Source organism: Salmo salar, chromosome 11 (genome assembly GCF_965601325.2).
Source record: "Salmo salar chromosome 11, fSalSal1, whole genome shotgun sequence".
NCBI classification, from domain to species: Eukaryota; Metazoa; Chordata; class Actinopteri; order Salmoniformes; family Salmonidae; genus Salmo; species Salmo salar.
The window spans coordinates 53,912,387-53,930,000 of record NC_138301.1 but is presented as its reverse complement, the minus strand read 5'-3'; the positions used below and the strand labels follow the sequence as shown (position 1 = coordinate 53,930,000).

At 46.1% G+C, this 17,614-nt stretch overlaps 1 protein-coding gene across 1 annotated transcript in view; it reads right to left on the bottom strand.

The window, feature by feature from the left end:
- The window catches only part of LOC106593603 (tetraspanin-18B), a 252,528-nt gene that overhangs the window by 10,534 nt on the left and 224,380 nt on the right, over window positions 1-17,614 (bottom strand). The window contains exons 4-6 of the mRNA XM_045689719.2: window positions 2,632-2,826; window positions 1,617-1,691; window positions 1,125-1,223 (exon numbers count right to left, since the gene is read on the bottom strand). Coding sequence (XP_045545675.1) covers window positions 1,125-1,223; window positions 1,617-1,691; window positions 2,632-2,826 — 369 coding nt within the window. The remainder of the gene's footprint in view (window positions 1-1,124; window positions 1,224-1,616; window positions 1,692-2,631; window positions 2,827-17,614) is intronic.

Genomic DNA, 17,614 nt, shown 5'->3' with positions numbered 1-17,614 from the left:
AGATCAGTACTGTATAGTGATGTTCTATACTGACAGACAGAGACATGGTAGATCAGTACTGTATAGTGATGTTCTATACAGACAGAGAGACATGGTAGATCAGTACTGTTCTATACAGACAGAGACATGGTAGATCAGTACTGTATAGTGATGTTCTATACAGACAGACAGAGACATGGTAGATCAGTACTGTTCTATACAGACAGAGACATGGTAGATCAGTACTGTATAGTGATGTTCTATACAGACAGAGACATGGTAGATCAGTACTGTATAGTGATGTTCTATACAGACAGAGAGACATGGTAGATCAGTACTGTTCTATACAGACAGACAGAGAGACATGGTAGATCAGTACTGTATAGTGATGTTCTATACAGACAGAGAGACATGGTAGATCAGTACTGTATAGTGATGTTCTATACAGACAGAGAGACATGGTAGATCAGTACTGTATAGTGATGTTCTATACAGACAGAGAGACATGGTAGATCAATACTGTATAGTGATGTTCTATACAGACAGAGAGACATGGTAGATTAGTACTGTATAGTGATGTTCTATACAGACAGACAGAGACATGGTAGATCAGTACTGTTCTATACAGACAGACAGAGAGACATGGTAGATCAGTACTGTATAGTGATGTTCTATACAGACAGACAGAGACATGGTAGATCAGTACTGTTCTATACAGACAGAGACATGGTAGATCAGTACTGTATAGTGGTGTTCTATACAGACAGAGACATGGTAGATCAGTACTGTATAGTGATGTTCTATACAGACAGAGAGACATGGTAGATCAGTACTGTATAGTGATGTTCTATACAGACAGAGACATGGTAGATCAGTACTGTATAGTGATGTTCTATACAGACAGAGACATGGTAGATCAGTACTGTATAGTGATGTTCTATACAGAAAGAGAGACATGGTAGATCAGTACTGTATAGTGACGTTCTATACAGAGAGACATGGTAGATCAGTACTGTTCTATACAGACAGAGACATGGTAGATCAGTACTGTATAGTGATGTTCTATACAGACAGAAATGAGGCTGATACTAATAATGGACAGAGTGGACTGTCTCTGGAGCCGTGGACCCTGACAGGAGTCTTACGGTGGTCATGAGGGCGTTCCACGTGGAGGTGAAGACGTCAGTGTTGTTGTGTCCCTGGTAGTGTCTCTTCAGATCTCTGGTAAACTTCTCTCTGGTGAGCTGCACAATAAAGAAGCGTGTCTTTAGGATTCTACCGAATAGTTCAGATGTCCTTTTAAAACCACGGCAACCTCTTAATCGTCTTGATACCTTTGGCCCGAATCTAATTGAGAATCGTTACCAGGTGCTTTACGGTGAGTTTGTTTGCTTGGACAAGCCCATTACTGTAGCAATGGCAAGGTACTGTTTCCCTGTTCTAGTTGATTCCTCGAAGCACTTTCAGTAAAGATTCTCCCATGGCAGGTTTGTTTGACAACCCCATAACAGGCGTCCCTCATGGTCATATCTGGGACTGATGTCTGATAGGGTAAGTCCACCCTGTCCTAATATGGACGTAACGTCCTAATAAAGTTACCTGATTCCAATCAGAGACAGAAACAGAGAAGCACTCACATGCTCCCGGAATATGAAGGCCAAGATGGCTGCTGCTAACTCTGCCAGGAAGATGACCAGGATGAGCATGAAGAACTGAGGAGAGGGAGAGAGAAGAGGGACAATCAGAACATTGACTTCATTCACTAAACACATTAAATTTTTAAAATAAAATAATGGATGCTAACATATGGAACCTCATGAATAAAACTCAATATACAGACAGAGAGATCGAATCCCCGAGCTGACAAGGTACAAATCTGTCGTTCTGCCCCTGAACAAGGCAGTTAACCCACTGTTCCTAGGCCGTTATTGAAAATAAGAATTTGTTCTTAACTGACTTGCCTAGCTAAATAAAGGTAAAATAAATAATAAATAAAATATAAGTCAAAGGTCTCTTCCGTTTCAGTGACCAATAATTAACACAACATCATTTAGTCCACTAGGTGGCACTATTTCTTATATCGTTGTACTACCTGAATAGCCCAGCGTTTTCCAGCACTGGGCTCCAAGTTACCAGCTGAGCCATCTATATAGGCAACCATAATGATTAGTGGAGACGGGATGAAGGGTCAGAAGGGAAATAGCTGTCACCTGATTGGTTTTCACGCAGCTTATCAGCAATATCCAATTACCAGCACTGCTTTATGTCATTTGACATGCTGACAAACCAACAGCGCTAACCAATCATAATGTAGAGTAGTTGACTTACAAAGAGCAGCAGCCCAGGAATGTTTATAACACCATTATAACACTCTGAACGTACAAAGAGCAGCAGCCCAGGAATGTTTATAGCACCATTATAACACTCTGAACTTACAAAGAGCAGCAGCCCAGGAATGTTTATAGCACCATTATAACACTCTGAACTTACAAAGAGCAGCAGCCCAGGAATGTTTATAGCACCATTAAAACACTCTGAACTTACAAAGAGCAGCAGCCCAGGAATGTTTATAGCACCATTATAACACTCTGAACTTACAAAGAGCAGCAGCCCAGGAATGTTTATAGCACCATTAAAACACTCTGAACTTACAAAGAGCAGCAGACACTTGTTCTCCCGGATGGCTCCGCAGCAGCCCAGGAAGCCGAGGAGGAAGAGCATTGCCCCCATGGCCAGGATGATGTAGACCCCAGTGAAGAGCAGAGGGTTGGCTGCTACGATCTCCCTGAAGCCCATAGGGTCCACCAGTACCCACACACCCACAGCAAGCAGGAAGGAGCCTCCTAACTGGACCACACACACAGAGAGAGAGGGAGCCAATCAGAATAGGAGAGACACACAGGCAGCCAATCAGAACAGAGTACAGCCAGGAAGTATAGTAGGAAGTAGATGTCTGATTTAACTGGGAGAGGCTATACCGACAAATCCTGTGCCCAAGTTGATGATGCTTGTCACTCAAGCATAATCAGGTGGATGGATTATCTTGGCAAAGGAGAAATGCTCACTAACAGGGATGTAAACAAATTTGTGAACAAAATTGGAGAGAAATAAGCTTTTTGTGCGTATGGAACATTTCTGGGATTTTTTTATTTTAGCTTTTGAAACATGGGACCAACACTTTACATGTTGCGTTTCTATTTTTGTTCAGTGCAGCATCAGACACCAGAACATCAGACAGCAGAACATCAGACAGCAGGACATCAGAACATCAGACAGCAGAACATCAGACAGCAGAACATCAGGACATCAGACAGCAGAACATCAGACAGCAGAACATCAGACAGCAGAACATCAGTCAGCAGAACATCAGACAGCAGAACATCAGGACAACAGACAGCAGAACATCAGACAGCAGAACATCAGTCAGCAGAACATCAGACAGCAGAACATCAGACAGCAAGACACCAGAACATCAGACAGCAGAACATCAGGACATCAGACAGCAGAACATCAGACAGCAGAACATCAGACAGCAGAACATCAGACAGCAGGACACCAGAACATCAGTCAGCAGAACATCAGACAGCAGAACATCAGACAGCAGAACATTAGACAGCAGAACATCAGACATCAGAACATCAGACAGCAGAACATCAGACAGCAGGACATCAGAACATCAGACAGCAGAACATCAGACAGCAGAACATCAGACATCAGACAGCAGAACATCAGACAGCAGGACATCAGAACATCAGACAGCAGAACATCAGACAGCAGAACATCAGACAGCAGAACATCAGACAGCAGAACATCAGACTGCAGGACATCAGACAGCAGCACATCAGACAGCAGAACATCAGACAGCAGAACATCAGAACATCAGACAGCAGAACATCAGACAGCAGGACAACAGACAGCAGAACATCAGACAGCAGAACATCAGACAGCAGAACATCAGACAGCAGAACATCAGACAACAGAACATCAGACAGCAGGACATCAGACAGCAGAACATCAGACAGCAGAACATCAGACAGCAAGACACCAGAACATCAGACAGCAGAAAAATAGGACATCAGACAGCAGAACATCAGACAGCAGAACATCAGACAGCAGAACATCAGACAGCAGGACACCAGAACATCAGTCAGCAGAACATCAGACAGCAGAACATCAGACAGCAGAACATCAGCCAGCAGAACATCAGACAGCAGAACATCAGACAGCAGAACATCAGACATCAGACAGCAGAACATCAGACAGCAGGACATCAGAACATCAGACAGCAGAACATCAGACAGCAGAACATCAGTCAGCAGGACATCAGACAGCAGAACATCAGACAGCAGGACATCGGACAGCCGAACATCAGACAGCAGAACATAAGACAGCTGGACATCAGACAGCAGGACATCAGACAGCAGAACATCAGACAGCAGGACATCAGACAGCAGAACATCAGACAGCAGAACATCAGACAGCAGAACATCAGACAGCAGGACACCAGAACATCAGTCAGCAGAACATCAGACAGCAGAACATCAGACAGCAGAACATCAGCCAGCAGAACATCAGACAGCAGAACATCAGACAGCAGGACATCAGAACATCAGACAGCAGAACATCAGACATCAGACAGCAGAACATCAGTCAGCAGGACATAAGACAGCAGAACATCAGACAGCAGGACATCAGACAGCAGAACATCAGACAGCAGAACATCAGACAGCAGGACATCAGACAGCAGAACATCAGACAGCAGAACATCAGACAGCAGAACATCAGACAGCAGGACATAAGACAGCAGAACATCAGACAGCAGAACATAATACAGCAGAACATCAGTCAGCAGGACATCAGACAGCAGGACATCAGACAGCAGAACATCAGACAGCAGAACATCAGACAGCAGGACATCAGTCAGCAGGACATCAGACAGCAGAACATCAGAACATCAGACAGCAGAACATCAGACAGCAGGACATCAGACAGCAGAACATCATAACATCAGACAGCAGAACATCAGACAGCAGAACATCAGAACAGCAGAACATCAGACAGCAGGACATCAGACAGCAGAACATCAGACAGCAGAACATCAGACAGCAGAACATCAGACAGCAGGACACCAGAACATCAGACAGCAGAACATCAGAAAACAGAACATCAGACAGCAGGACATCAGACAGCAGAACATCAGACAGCAAGACACCAGAACATCAGACAGCAGAACATCAGGACATCAGACAACAGAACATAAGACAGCAGAACATCAGACAGCAGAACATCAGACAGCAGAACATCAGACAGCAGGACACCAGAACATCAGTCAGCAGAACATCAGACAGCAGAACATCAGCCAGCAGAACATCAGACAGCAGAACATCAGACAGCAGAACATCAGACATCAGACAGCAGAACATCAGACAGCAGGACATCAGAACATCAGACAGCAGAACATCAGACAGCAGAACATCAGTCAGCAGGACATCAGACAGCAGAACATCAGACAGCAGAACATCAGACAGCAGAACATCAGACAGCAGAACATCAGACAGCAGAACATCAGACAGCAGAACATCAGACAGCAGGACACCAGAACATCAGTCAGCAGAACATCAGACAGCAGAACATCAGACAGCAGAACATCAGCCAGCAGAACATCAGACAGCAGAACATCAGACAGCAGGACATCAGAACATCAGACAGCAGAACATAAGACAGCAGAACATCAGACATCAGACAGCAGAACATCAGACAGCAGAACATCAGTCAGCAGGACATAAGACAGCAGAACATCAGACAGCAGGACATCAGACAGCAGAACATCAGACAGCAGAACATCAGACAGCAGGACATCAGACAGCAGAACATCAGACAGCAGAACATCAGACAGCAGAACATCAGACAGCAGAACATCAGACAGCAGGACATAAGACAGCAGAACATCAGACAGCAGAACATCATACAGCAGAACATCAGTCAGCAGGACATCAGACAGCAGGACATCAGACAGCAGAACATCAGACAGCAGAACATCAGACAGCAGGACATCAGTCAGCAGGACATCAGACAGCAGAACATCAGAACATCAGACAGCAGAACATCAGACAGCAGGACATCAGACAGCAGAACATCAGACAGCAGAACATCAGAACAGCAGAACATCAGACAGCAGGACATCAGACAGCAGAACATCAGACAGCAGAACATCAGACAGCAGAACATCAGACAGCAGGACACCAGAACATCAGACAGCAGAACATCAGAAAACAGAACATCAGACAGCAGGACATCAGACAGCAGAACATCAGACAGCAGAACATCAGACAGCAAGACACCAGAACATCAGACAGCAGAACATCAGACATCAGACAACAGAACATAAGACAGCAGAACATCAGACAGCAGAACATCAGACAGCAGAACATCAGACAGCAGGACACCAGAACATCAGTCAGCAGAACATCAGACAGCAGAACATAAGCCAGCAGAACATCAAACAGCAGAACATCAGACAGCAGAACATCAGACATCAGACAGCAGAACATCAGACAGCAGGACATCAGAACATCAGACAGCAGAACATCAGAAAGCAGAACATCAGTCAGCAGGACATCAGACAGCAGAACATCAGACAGCAGAACATCAGACAGCAGAACATCAGACAGCAGAACATCAGACAGCAGAACATCAGACAGCAGGACATCAGACAGCAGAACATCAGACAGCAGAATATCAGACAGCAGAACATCATACAGCAGAACATCAGTCAGCAGGACATCAGACAGCAGAACATCAGAACATCAGACAGCAGAACATCAGACAGCAGGACATCAGACAGCAGAACATCATAACATCAGACAGCAGAACATCAGAGAGCAGAACATCAGAACAGCAGAACAGCAGAACATCAGACAGCAGGACATCAGACAGCAGAACATCAGACAGCAGAACATCAGACAGCAGAACATCAGAACATCAGACAGCAGGACATCAGACAGCAGAACAACAGAACATCAGACAGCAGAACATCAGACAGCAGAACATCAGACAGCAGAACATCAGACAGCAGGACATCAGACAGCAGAACATCAGACAGCAGAACATCAGACAGCAGAACATCAGACAGCAGGACATCAGACAGCAGAGCAGAACATCAGACAGCAGGACATCAGACAGCAGAACATCAGACAGCAGAACATCAGATAGCAGAACATCAGACAGCAGAACATCAGAACATCAGACAACAGAACATCAGACAACAGAACATCAGACAGCAGAACATCAGACTGCAGAACATCAGACAGCAGGACATCAGACAGCAGAACAGCAGAACATCAGACAGCAGGACATCAGACAGCAGAACATCAGACAGCAGAACATCAGACAGCAGGACATCAGAGAGCAGAACATCAGACAGCAGAACATCAGACAGCAGAACATCAGACAGCAGGACATCAGAACAGCAGACAGCAGAACATCAGAACATCAGACAGCAGAACATCAGACAGCAGGACATCAGAACAGCAGACAGCAGAACATCAGAACATCAGACAGCAGAACATCAGAACATCAGAGAGCAGAACATCAGACAGCAGGACATCAGACAGCAGAACATCAGTCAGCAGAACATCAGACAGCAGAACATCAGACAGCAGAACATCAGACAGCAGAACATCAGACAGCAGAACATCAGACAGCAGGACATCAGAACAGCAGACAGCAGAACATCAGAACATCAGACAGCAGAACATCAGACAGCAGGACATCAGAACAGCAGACAGCAGAACATCAGAACATCAGACAGCAGAAAATCAGAACATCAGAGAGCAGAACATCAGACAGCAGGACATCAGACAGCAGAACATCAGTCAGCAGAACATCAGACAGCAGAACATCAGACAGCAGAACATCAGTCAGCAGAACATCAGACAGCAGAACATCAGACAGCAGAACAACAGTCAGCAGAACATCAGACAGCAGAACATCAGACAGCAGGACATCAGACAGCAGAACATCAGACAGCAGAACATCAGAACATTAGACAGCAGGACATCAGACAGCAGAACAGAACATCAGACAGCAGAACATCAGACAGCAGGACATCAGACAGCAGAACATCAGACAGCAGAACATCAAACAGCAGAACATCAGATAGCAGAACATCAGACAGCAGAACATCAGAACATCAGACAACAGAACATCAGACAACAGAACATCAGACAGCAGAACATCAGACAGCAGAACATCAGACAGCAGGACATCAGACAGCAGAACAGCAGAACATCAGACAGCAGGACATCAGACAGCAGAACATCAGACAGCAGAACATCAGACAGCAGGACATCAGACAGCAGGACATCAGAGAGCAGGACATCAGACAGCAGAACATCAGACAGCAGGACATCAGACAGCAGAACAGAACATCAGACAGCAGAACATCAGACAGCAGGACAGCCGAACATCAGAGAGCAGAACATCAGACAGCAGGACAGCAGAACATTAGACAGCAGGACATCAGACAGCAGAACATCAGACAGCAGAACATCAGACAGCAGGACATCAGACAGCAGAACATCAGACAGCAGGACATCAGACAGCAGAACATCATAACATCAGACAGCAGGACATCAGACAGCAGAACAGCAGAACATCAGACAGCAGGATATCAGACAGCAGAACATCAGACAGCAGGACATCAGACAGCAGAACAGAACATCAGACAGCAGAACATCAGACAGCAGAACATCAGACAGCAGGACATCAGACAGCAGGACATCAGACAGCAGAACATCAGAACATCAGACAGCAGAACATCAGACAGCAGGACATCAGACAGCAGAACATCAGAACAGCAGACAGCAGAACATCAGAACATCAGACAGCAGAACATCAGAACATCAGACAGCAGGACATCAGACAGCAGAACATCAGACAGCAGGACATCAGAACATCAGACAGCAGAACATCAGAACATCAGACAACAGAACATCAGACAGCAGGACATCAGACAGCAGGACATCAGACAGCAGAATATCAGAACAGCAGACAGCAGAACATCAGGCAACAGAACATCAGACAACAGAACATTAGACAGCAGCACATCAGACAGCAGAACATCAGACAGCAGAACATCATTCAGAAAAGGACAGCAGAACATCAGACAGCAGAACATCAGACAGCAGGACATCAGACAGCAGGACATCAGACAGCAGGACATCAGACAGCAGAACATCAGACAGCAGAACATCAGACAGCAGGACATCAGACAGCAGAACATCAGAACAGCAGACAGCAGAACATCAGAACATCAGACAGCAGAACATCAGAACATCAGACAGCAGGACATCAGACAGCAGAACATTAGAACATCAGACAGCAGGACATCAGACAGCAGAACATCAGAACATCAGACAGCAGAACATCAGAACATCAGAGAGCAGAACATCAGACAGCAGAACATCAGACAGCAGAACATCAGACAGCAGAACATCAGACAGCAGGACATCAGACAGCAGGATATCAGACAGCAGAACATCAGACAGCAGGACATCAGACAGCAGAACAGAACATCAGACAGCAGAACATCAGACAGCAGAACATCAGACAGCAGGACATCAGACAGCAGGACATCAGACAGCAGAACATCAGAACATCAGACAGCAGAACATCAGACAGCAGGACATCAGACAGCAGAACATCAGAACAGCAGACAGCAGAACATCAGAACATCAGACAGCAGAACATCAGACAACAGAACATCAGACAGCAGGACATCAGACAGCAGAATATCAGAACAGCACACAGCAGAACATCAGGCAACAGAACATCAGACAACAGAACATTAGACAGCAGCACATCAGACAGCAGAACATCAGACAACAGAACATCATTCAGAAAAGGACATCAGAACATCAGACAGCAGAACATCAGACAGCAGAACATCAGACAGCAGGACATCAGACAGCAGGACATCAGACAGCAGGACATCAGACAGCAGAACATCAGACAGCAGAACATCAGAACATCAGAACATCAGACAGCAGAACATCAGAACATCAGACAGCAGGACATTAGACAGCAGAACATTAGAACATCAGACAGCAGGACATCAGACAGCAGAACATCAGAACATCAGACAGCAGAACATCAGACAACAGAACATCAGACAGCAGGACATCAGACAGCAGGACATCAGACAGCAGAATATCAGAACAGCAGACAGCAGAACATCAGGCAACAGATCATCAGACAAAAGAACATTAGACAGCAGAACATCAGACAGCAGAACATCAGACAGCAGAACATCATACAGCAGGACATCAGAACATCAGAAGGCAGAACATCAGACAGCAGGACATCAGACAGCAGAACATCAGACAGCAGAACATCAGACAGCAGGACATCAGACAGCAGGACATCAGACGGCAGAACATCAGACAGCAGGACATCAGACAGCAGAACAGAACATCAGACAGCAGAACATCAGACAGCAGGACATCAGACAGCAGAACATCAGACAGCAGAACATCAGATAGCAGAACATCAGACAGCAGAACATCAGAACATCAGACAACAGAACATCAGACAACAGAACATGAGACAGCAGAACATCAGACTGCAGAACATCAGACAGCAGGACATCAGACAGCAGAACAGCAGAACATCAGACAGCAGGACATCAGACAGCAGAACATCAGACAGCAGAACATCAGACAGCAGGACATCAGAGAGCAGAACATCAGACAGCAGAACATCAGACAGCAGAACATCAGACAGCAGGACATCAGAACAGCAGACAGCAGAACATCAGAACATCAGACAGCAGAACATCAGACAGCAGGACATCAGAACAGCAGACAGCAGAACATCAGAACATCAGACAGCAGAACATCAGAACATCAGAGAGCAGAACATCAGACAGCAGGACATCAGACAGCAGAACATCAGTCAGCAGAACATCAGACAGCAGAACATCAGACAGCAGAACATCAGACAGCAGAACATCAGACAGCAGAACATGAGACAGCAGGACATCAGAACAGCAGACAGCAGAACATCAGAACATCAGACAGCAGAACATCAGACAGCAGGACATCAGAACAGCAGACAGCAGAACATCAGAACATCAGACAGCAGAACATCAGAACATCAGAGAGCAGAACATCAGACAGCAGGACATCAGACAGCAGAACATCAGTCAGCAGAACATCAGACAGCAGAACATCAGACAGCAGAACATCAGTCAGCAGAACATCAGACAGCAGAACATCAGACAGCAGAACAACAGTCAGCAGAACATCAGACAGCAGAACATCAGACAGCAGGACATCAGACAGCAGAACATCAGACAGCAGAACATCAGAACATTAGACAGCAGGACATCAGACAGCGGAACAGAACATCAGACAGCAGAACATCAGACAGCAGGACATCAGACAGCAGAACATCAGACAGCAGAACATCAAACAGCAGAACATCAGATAGCAGAACATCAGACAGCAGAACATAAGAACATCAGACAACAGAACATCAGACAACAGAACATCAGACAGCAGAACATCAGACAGCAGAACATCAGACAGCAGGACATCAGACAGCAGAACAGCAGAACATCAGACAGCAGGACATCAGACAGCAGAACATCAGACAGCAGAACATCAGACAGCAGGACATCAGACAGCAGGACATCAGAGAGCAGGACATCAGACAGCAGAACATCAGACAGCAGGACATCAGACAGCAGAACAGAACATCAGACAGCAGAACATCAGACAGCAGGACAGCAGAACATCAGAGAGCAGAACATCAGACAGCAGGACAGCAGAACATCAGACAGCAGGACATCAGACAGCAGAACATCAGACAGCAGAACATCAGACAGCAGGACATCAGACAGCAGAACATCAGACAGCAGGACATCAGACAGCAGAACATCATAACATCAGACAGCAGGACATCAGACAGCAGAACAGCAGAACATCAGACAGCAGGATATCAGACAGCAGAACATCAGACAGCAGGACATCAGACAGCAGAACAGAACATCAGACAGCAGAACATCAGACAGCAGAACATCAGACAGCAGGACATCAGACAGCAGGACATCAGACAGCAGAACATCAGAACATCAGACAGCAGAACATCAGACAGCAGGACATCAGACAGCAGAACATCAGAACAGCAGACAGCAGAACATCAGAACATCAGACAGCAGAACATCAGAACATCAGACAGCAGGACATCAGACAGCAGAACATCAGACAGCAGGACATCAGAACATCAGACAGCAGAACATCAGAACATCAGACAACAGAACATCAGACAGCTGGACATCAGACAGCAGGACATCAGACAGCAGAATATCAGAACAGCAGACAGCAGAACATCAGGCAACAGAACATCAGACAACAGAACATTAGACAGCAGCACATCAGACAGCAGAACATCAGACAGCAGAACATCATTCAGAAAAGGACAGCAGAACATCAGACAGCAGAACATCAGACAGCAGGACATCAGACAGCAGGACATCAGACAGCAGGACATCAGACAGCAGAACATCAGACAGCAGAACATCAGACAGCAGGACATCAGACAGCAGAACATCAGAACAGCAGACAGCAGAACATCAGAACATCAGACAGCAGAACATCAGAACATCAGACAGCAGGACATCAGACAGCAGAACATTAGAACATCAGACAGCAGGACATCAGACAGCAGAACATCAGAACATCAGACAGCAGAACATCAGAACATCAGAGAGCAGAACATCAGACAGCAGAACATCAGACAGCAGAACATCAGACAGCAGGACATCAGACAGCAGGATATCAGACAGCAGAACATCAGACAGCAGGACATCAGACAGCAGAACAGAACATCAGACAGCAGAACATCAGACAGCAGAACATCAGACAGCAGGACATCAGACAGCAGGACATCAGACAGCAGAACATCAGAACATCAGACAGCAGAACATCAGACAGCAGGACATCAGACAGCAGAACATCAGAACAGCAGACAGCAGAACATCAGAACATCAGACAGCAGAACATCAGAACATCAGACAACAGAACATCAGACAGCAGGACATCAGGACATCAGACAGCAGAATATCAGAACAGCACACAGCAGAACATCAGGCAACAGAACATCAGACAACAGAACATTAGACAGCAGCACATCAGACAGCAGAACATCAGACAACAGAACATCATTCAGAAAAGGACATCAGAACATCAGACAGCAGAACATCAGACAGCAGAACATCAGACAGCAGGACATCAGACAGCAGGACATCAGACAGCAGGACATCAGACAGCAGAACATCAGACAGCAGAACATCAGAACATCAGAACATCAGACAGCAGAACATCAGAACATCAGACAGCAGGACATCAGACAGCAGAACATTAGAACATCAGACAGCAGGACATCAGACAGCAGAACATCAGAACATCAGACAGCAGAACATCAGACAACAGAACATCAGACAGCAGGACATCAGACAGCAGGACATCAGACAGCAGAATATCAGAACAGCAGACAGCAGAACATCAGGCAACAGATCATCAGACAAAAGAACATTAGACAGCAGAACATCAGACAGCAGAACATCAGACAGCAGAACATCATACAGCAGGACATCAGAACATCAGAAGGCAGAACATCAGACAGCAGGACATCAGACAGCAGAACATCAGACAGCAGAACATCAGACAGCAGGACATCAGACGGCAGAACATCAGAACATCAGACAGCAGAACATCAGACTGCAGAACATCAGACAGCAGAACATCAGACAACAGAACATCAGACAGCAGAACATCAGACGCAGAACATCAGAACAACAGTCAGCAGAACATCAGACAGCAGAACATCAGACAGTAGAACATCAGACAGCAGAACATCAGACAGCAGGACATCAGACAGCAGAACATCAGACAGCAGAACATCAGACAGCAGAAAATCAGAACATCAGACAGCAGGACATCAGACAGCAGAACAGAACATCAGAGAACAGAACATCAGACAGCAGAACATCAGACAGCAGAACATCAGACAGCAGAACATCAGACAGCAGGACATCAGACAGCAGAACATCAGAACAGCAGACAGCAGAACATCAGAACATCAGACAGCAGAACATCAGAACATCAGACAGCAGGACATCAGACAGCAGAACATCAGACAGCAGGACATCAGAACATCAGACAACAGAACATCAGACAGCAGGACATCAGACAGCAGGACATCAGACAGCAGAATATCAGAACAGCAGACAGCAGAACATCAGGCAACAGAACATCAGACAACAGAACATTAGACAGCAGCACATCAGACAGCAGAACATCAGACAGCAGAACATCATTCAGAAAAGGACAGCAGAACATCAGACAGCAGAACATCAGACAGCAGGACATCAGACAGCAGGACATCAGACAGCAGAACATCATTCAGAAAAGGACAGCAGAACATCAGACAGCAGAACATCAGACAGCAGGACATCAGACAGCAGGACATCAGACAGCAGAACATCAGACAGCAGAACATCAGACAGCAGGACATCAGACAGCAGAACATCAGAACATCAGACAGCAGAACATCAGAACATCAGACAGCAGGACATCAGACAGCAGAACATTAGAACATCAGACAGCAGGACATCAGACAGCAGAACATCAGAACATCAGACAGCAGAACATCAGAACATCAGAGAGCAGAACATCAGACAGCAGAACATCAGACAGCAGAACATCAGACAGCAGAACATCAGACAGCAGGACATCAGACAGCAGGATATCAGACAGCAGAACATCAGACAGCAGGACATCAGACAGCAGAACAGAACATCAGACAGCAGAACATCAGACAGCAGAACATCAGACAGCAGGACATCAGACAGCAGGACATCAGACAGCAGAACATCAGACAGCAGAACATCAGACAGCAGGACATCAGACAGCAGAACATCAGAACAGCAGACAGCAGAACATCAGAACATCAGACAGCAGAACATCAGAACATCAGACAACAGAATATCAGACAGCAGGACATCAGGACATCAGACAGCAGAATATCAGAACAGCACACAGCAGAACATCAGGCAACAGAACATCAGACAACAGAACATTAGACAGCAGCACATCAGACAGCAGAACATCAGACAACAGAACATCATTCAGAAAAGGACATCAGAACATCAGACAGCAGAACATCAGACAGCAGGACATCAGACAGCAGGACATCAGACAGCAGGACATCAGACAGCAGAACATCAGACAGCAGAACATCAGAACATCAGAACATCAGACAGCAGAACATCAGAACATCAGACAGCAGGACATCAGACAGCAGAACATTAGAACATCAGACAGCAGGACATCAGACAGCAGAACATCAGACAGCAGAACATCAGACAACAGAACATCAGACAGCAGGACATCAGACAGCAGGACATCAGACAGCAGAATATCAGAACAGCAGACAGCAGAACATCAGGCAACAGATCATCAGACAAAAGAACATTAGACAGCAGAACATCAGACAGCAGAACATCAGACAGCAGAACATCATACAGCAGGACATCAGAACATCAGAAGGCAGAACATCAGACAGCAGGACATCAGACAGCAGAACATCAGACAGCAGAACATCAGACAGCAGGACATCAGACAGCAGGACATCAGACGGCAGAACATCAGAACATCAGACAGCAGAACATCAGACTGCAGAACATCAGACAGCAGAACATCAGACAACAGAACATCAGACAGCAGAACATCAGACGCAGAACATCAGAACAACAGTCAGCAGAACATCAGACAGCAGAACATCAGACAGCAGAACATCAGACAGCAGAACATCAGACAACAGAACATCAGACAGCAGAACATCAGACAGCAGAACATCAGACTGCAGAACATCAGACAGCAGGACATCAGACAGCAGAACAGCATAACATCAGACAGCAGGACATCAGACAGCAGAACATCAGACAGCAGAACATCAGACAGCAGGACATCAGACAGCAGGACATCAGAGAGCAGAACATCAGACAGCAGAACATCAGACAGCAGGACATCAGACAGCAGGACATCAGAACAGCAGACAGCAGAACATCAGAACATCAGACAGCAGAACATCAGACAGCAGGACATCAGAACAGCAGACAGCAGAACATCAGAACATCAGACAGCAGAACATCAGAACATCAGAGAGCAGAACATCAGACAGCAGGACATCAGACAGCAGAACATCAGTCAGCAGAACATCAGACAGCAGAACATCAGACAGCAGAACATCAGTCAGCAGAACATCAGACAGCAGAACATCAGACAGCAGAACAACAGTCAGCAGAACATCAGACAGCAGAACATCAGACAGCAGGACATCAGACAGCAGAACATCAGACAGCAGAACATCAGAACATTAGACAGCAGGACATCAGACAGCAGAACAGAACATCAGACAGCAGAACATCAGACAGCAGGACATCAGACAGCAGAACATCAGACAGCAGGACATCAGACAGCAGAACATCAAACAGCAGAACATCAGATAGCAGAACATCAGACAGCAGAACATCAGACAGCAGGACATCAGACAGCAGAACAGAACATCAGACAGCAGAACATCAGACAGCAGGACATCAGACAGCAGGAAATCAGAGAGCAGAACATCAGACAGCAGAACATCAGACAGCAGGACATCAGACAGCAGGACATCAGAGAGCAGAACATCAGACAGCAGAACATCAGACAGCAGGACATCAGACAGCAGGACATCAGACAGCAGAACAGAACATCAGACAGCAGAACATCAGACAGCAGGACAGCAGAACATCAGAGAGCAGAACATCAGACAGCAGGACAGCAGAACATCAGACAGCAGGACATCAGACAGCAGAACATCAGACAGCAGAACATCAGACAGCAGGACATCAGACAGCAGAACATCAGACAGCAGGACATCAGACAGCAGAACAGCAGAACATCAGACAGCAGGATATCAGACAGCAGAACATCAGACAGCAGGACATCAGACAGCAGAACAGAACATCAGACAGCAGAACATCAGACAGCAGGACATCAGACAGCAGGACATCAGACAGCAGAACATCAGAACATCAGACAGCAGAACATCAGACAGCAGGACATCAGACAGCAGAACATCAGAACAGCAGACAGCAGAACATCAGAACATCAGACAGCAGAACATCAGAACATCAGACAGCAGGACATCAGACAGCAGAACATCAGACAGCAGGACATCAGAACATCAGACAGCAGAACATCAGAACATCAGACAACAGAACATCAGACAGCAGGACATCAGACAGCAGGACATCAGACAGCAGAATATCAGAACAGCAGACAGCAGAACATCAGGCAACAGAACATCAGACAACAGAACATTAGACAGCAGAACATCAGACAGCAGAACATCAGACAGCAGAACATCAGACAGCAGAACATCAGTCAGCAGAACATCAGACAGCAGAACAACAGTCAGCAGAACATCAGACAGCAGAACATCAGACAGCAGGACATCATTCAGAAAAGGACAGCAGAACATCAGACAGCAGAACATCAGACAGCAGGACATCAGACAGCAGGACATCAGA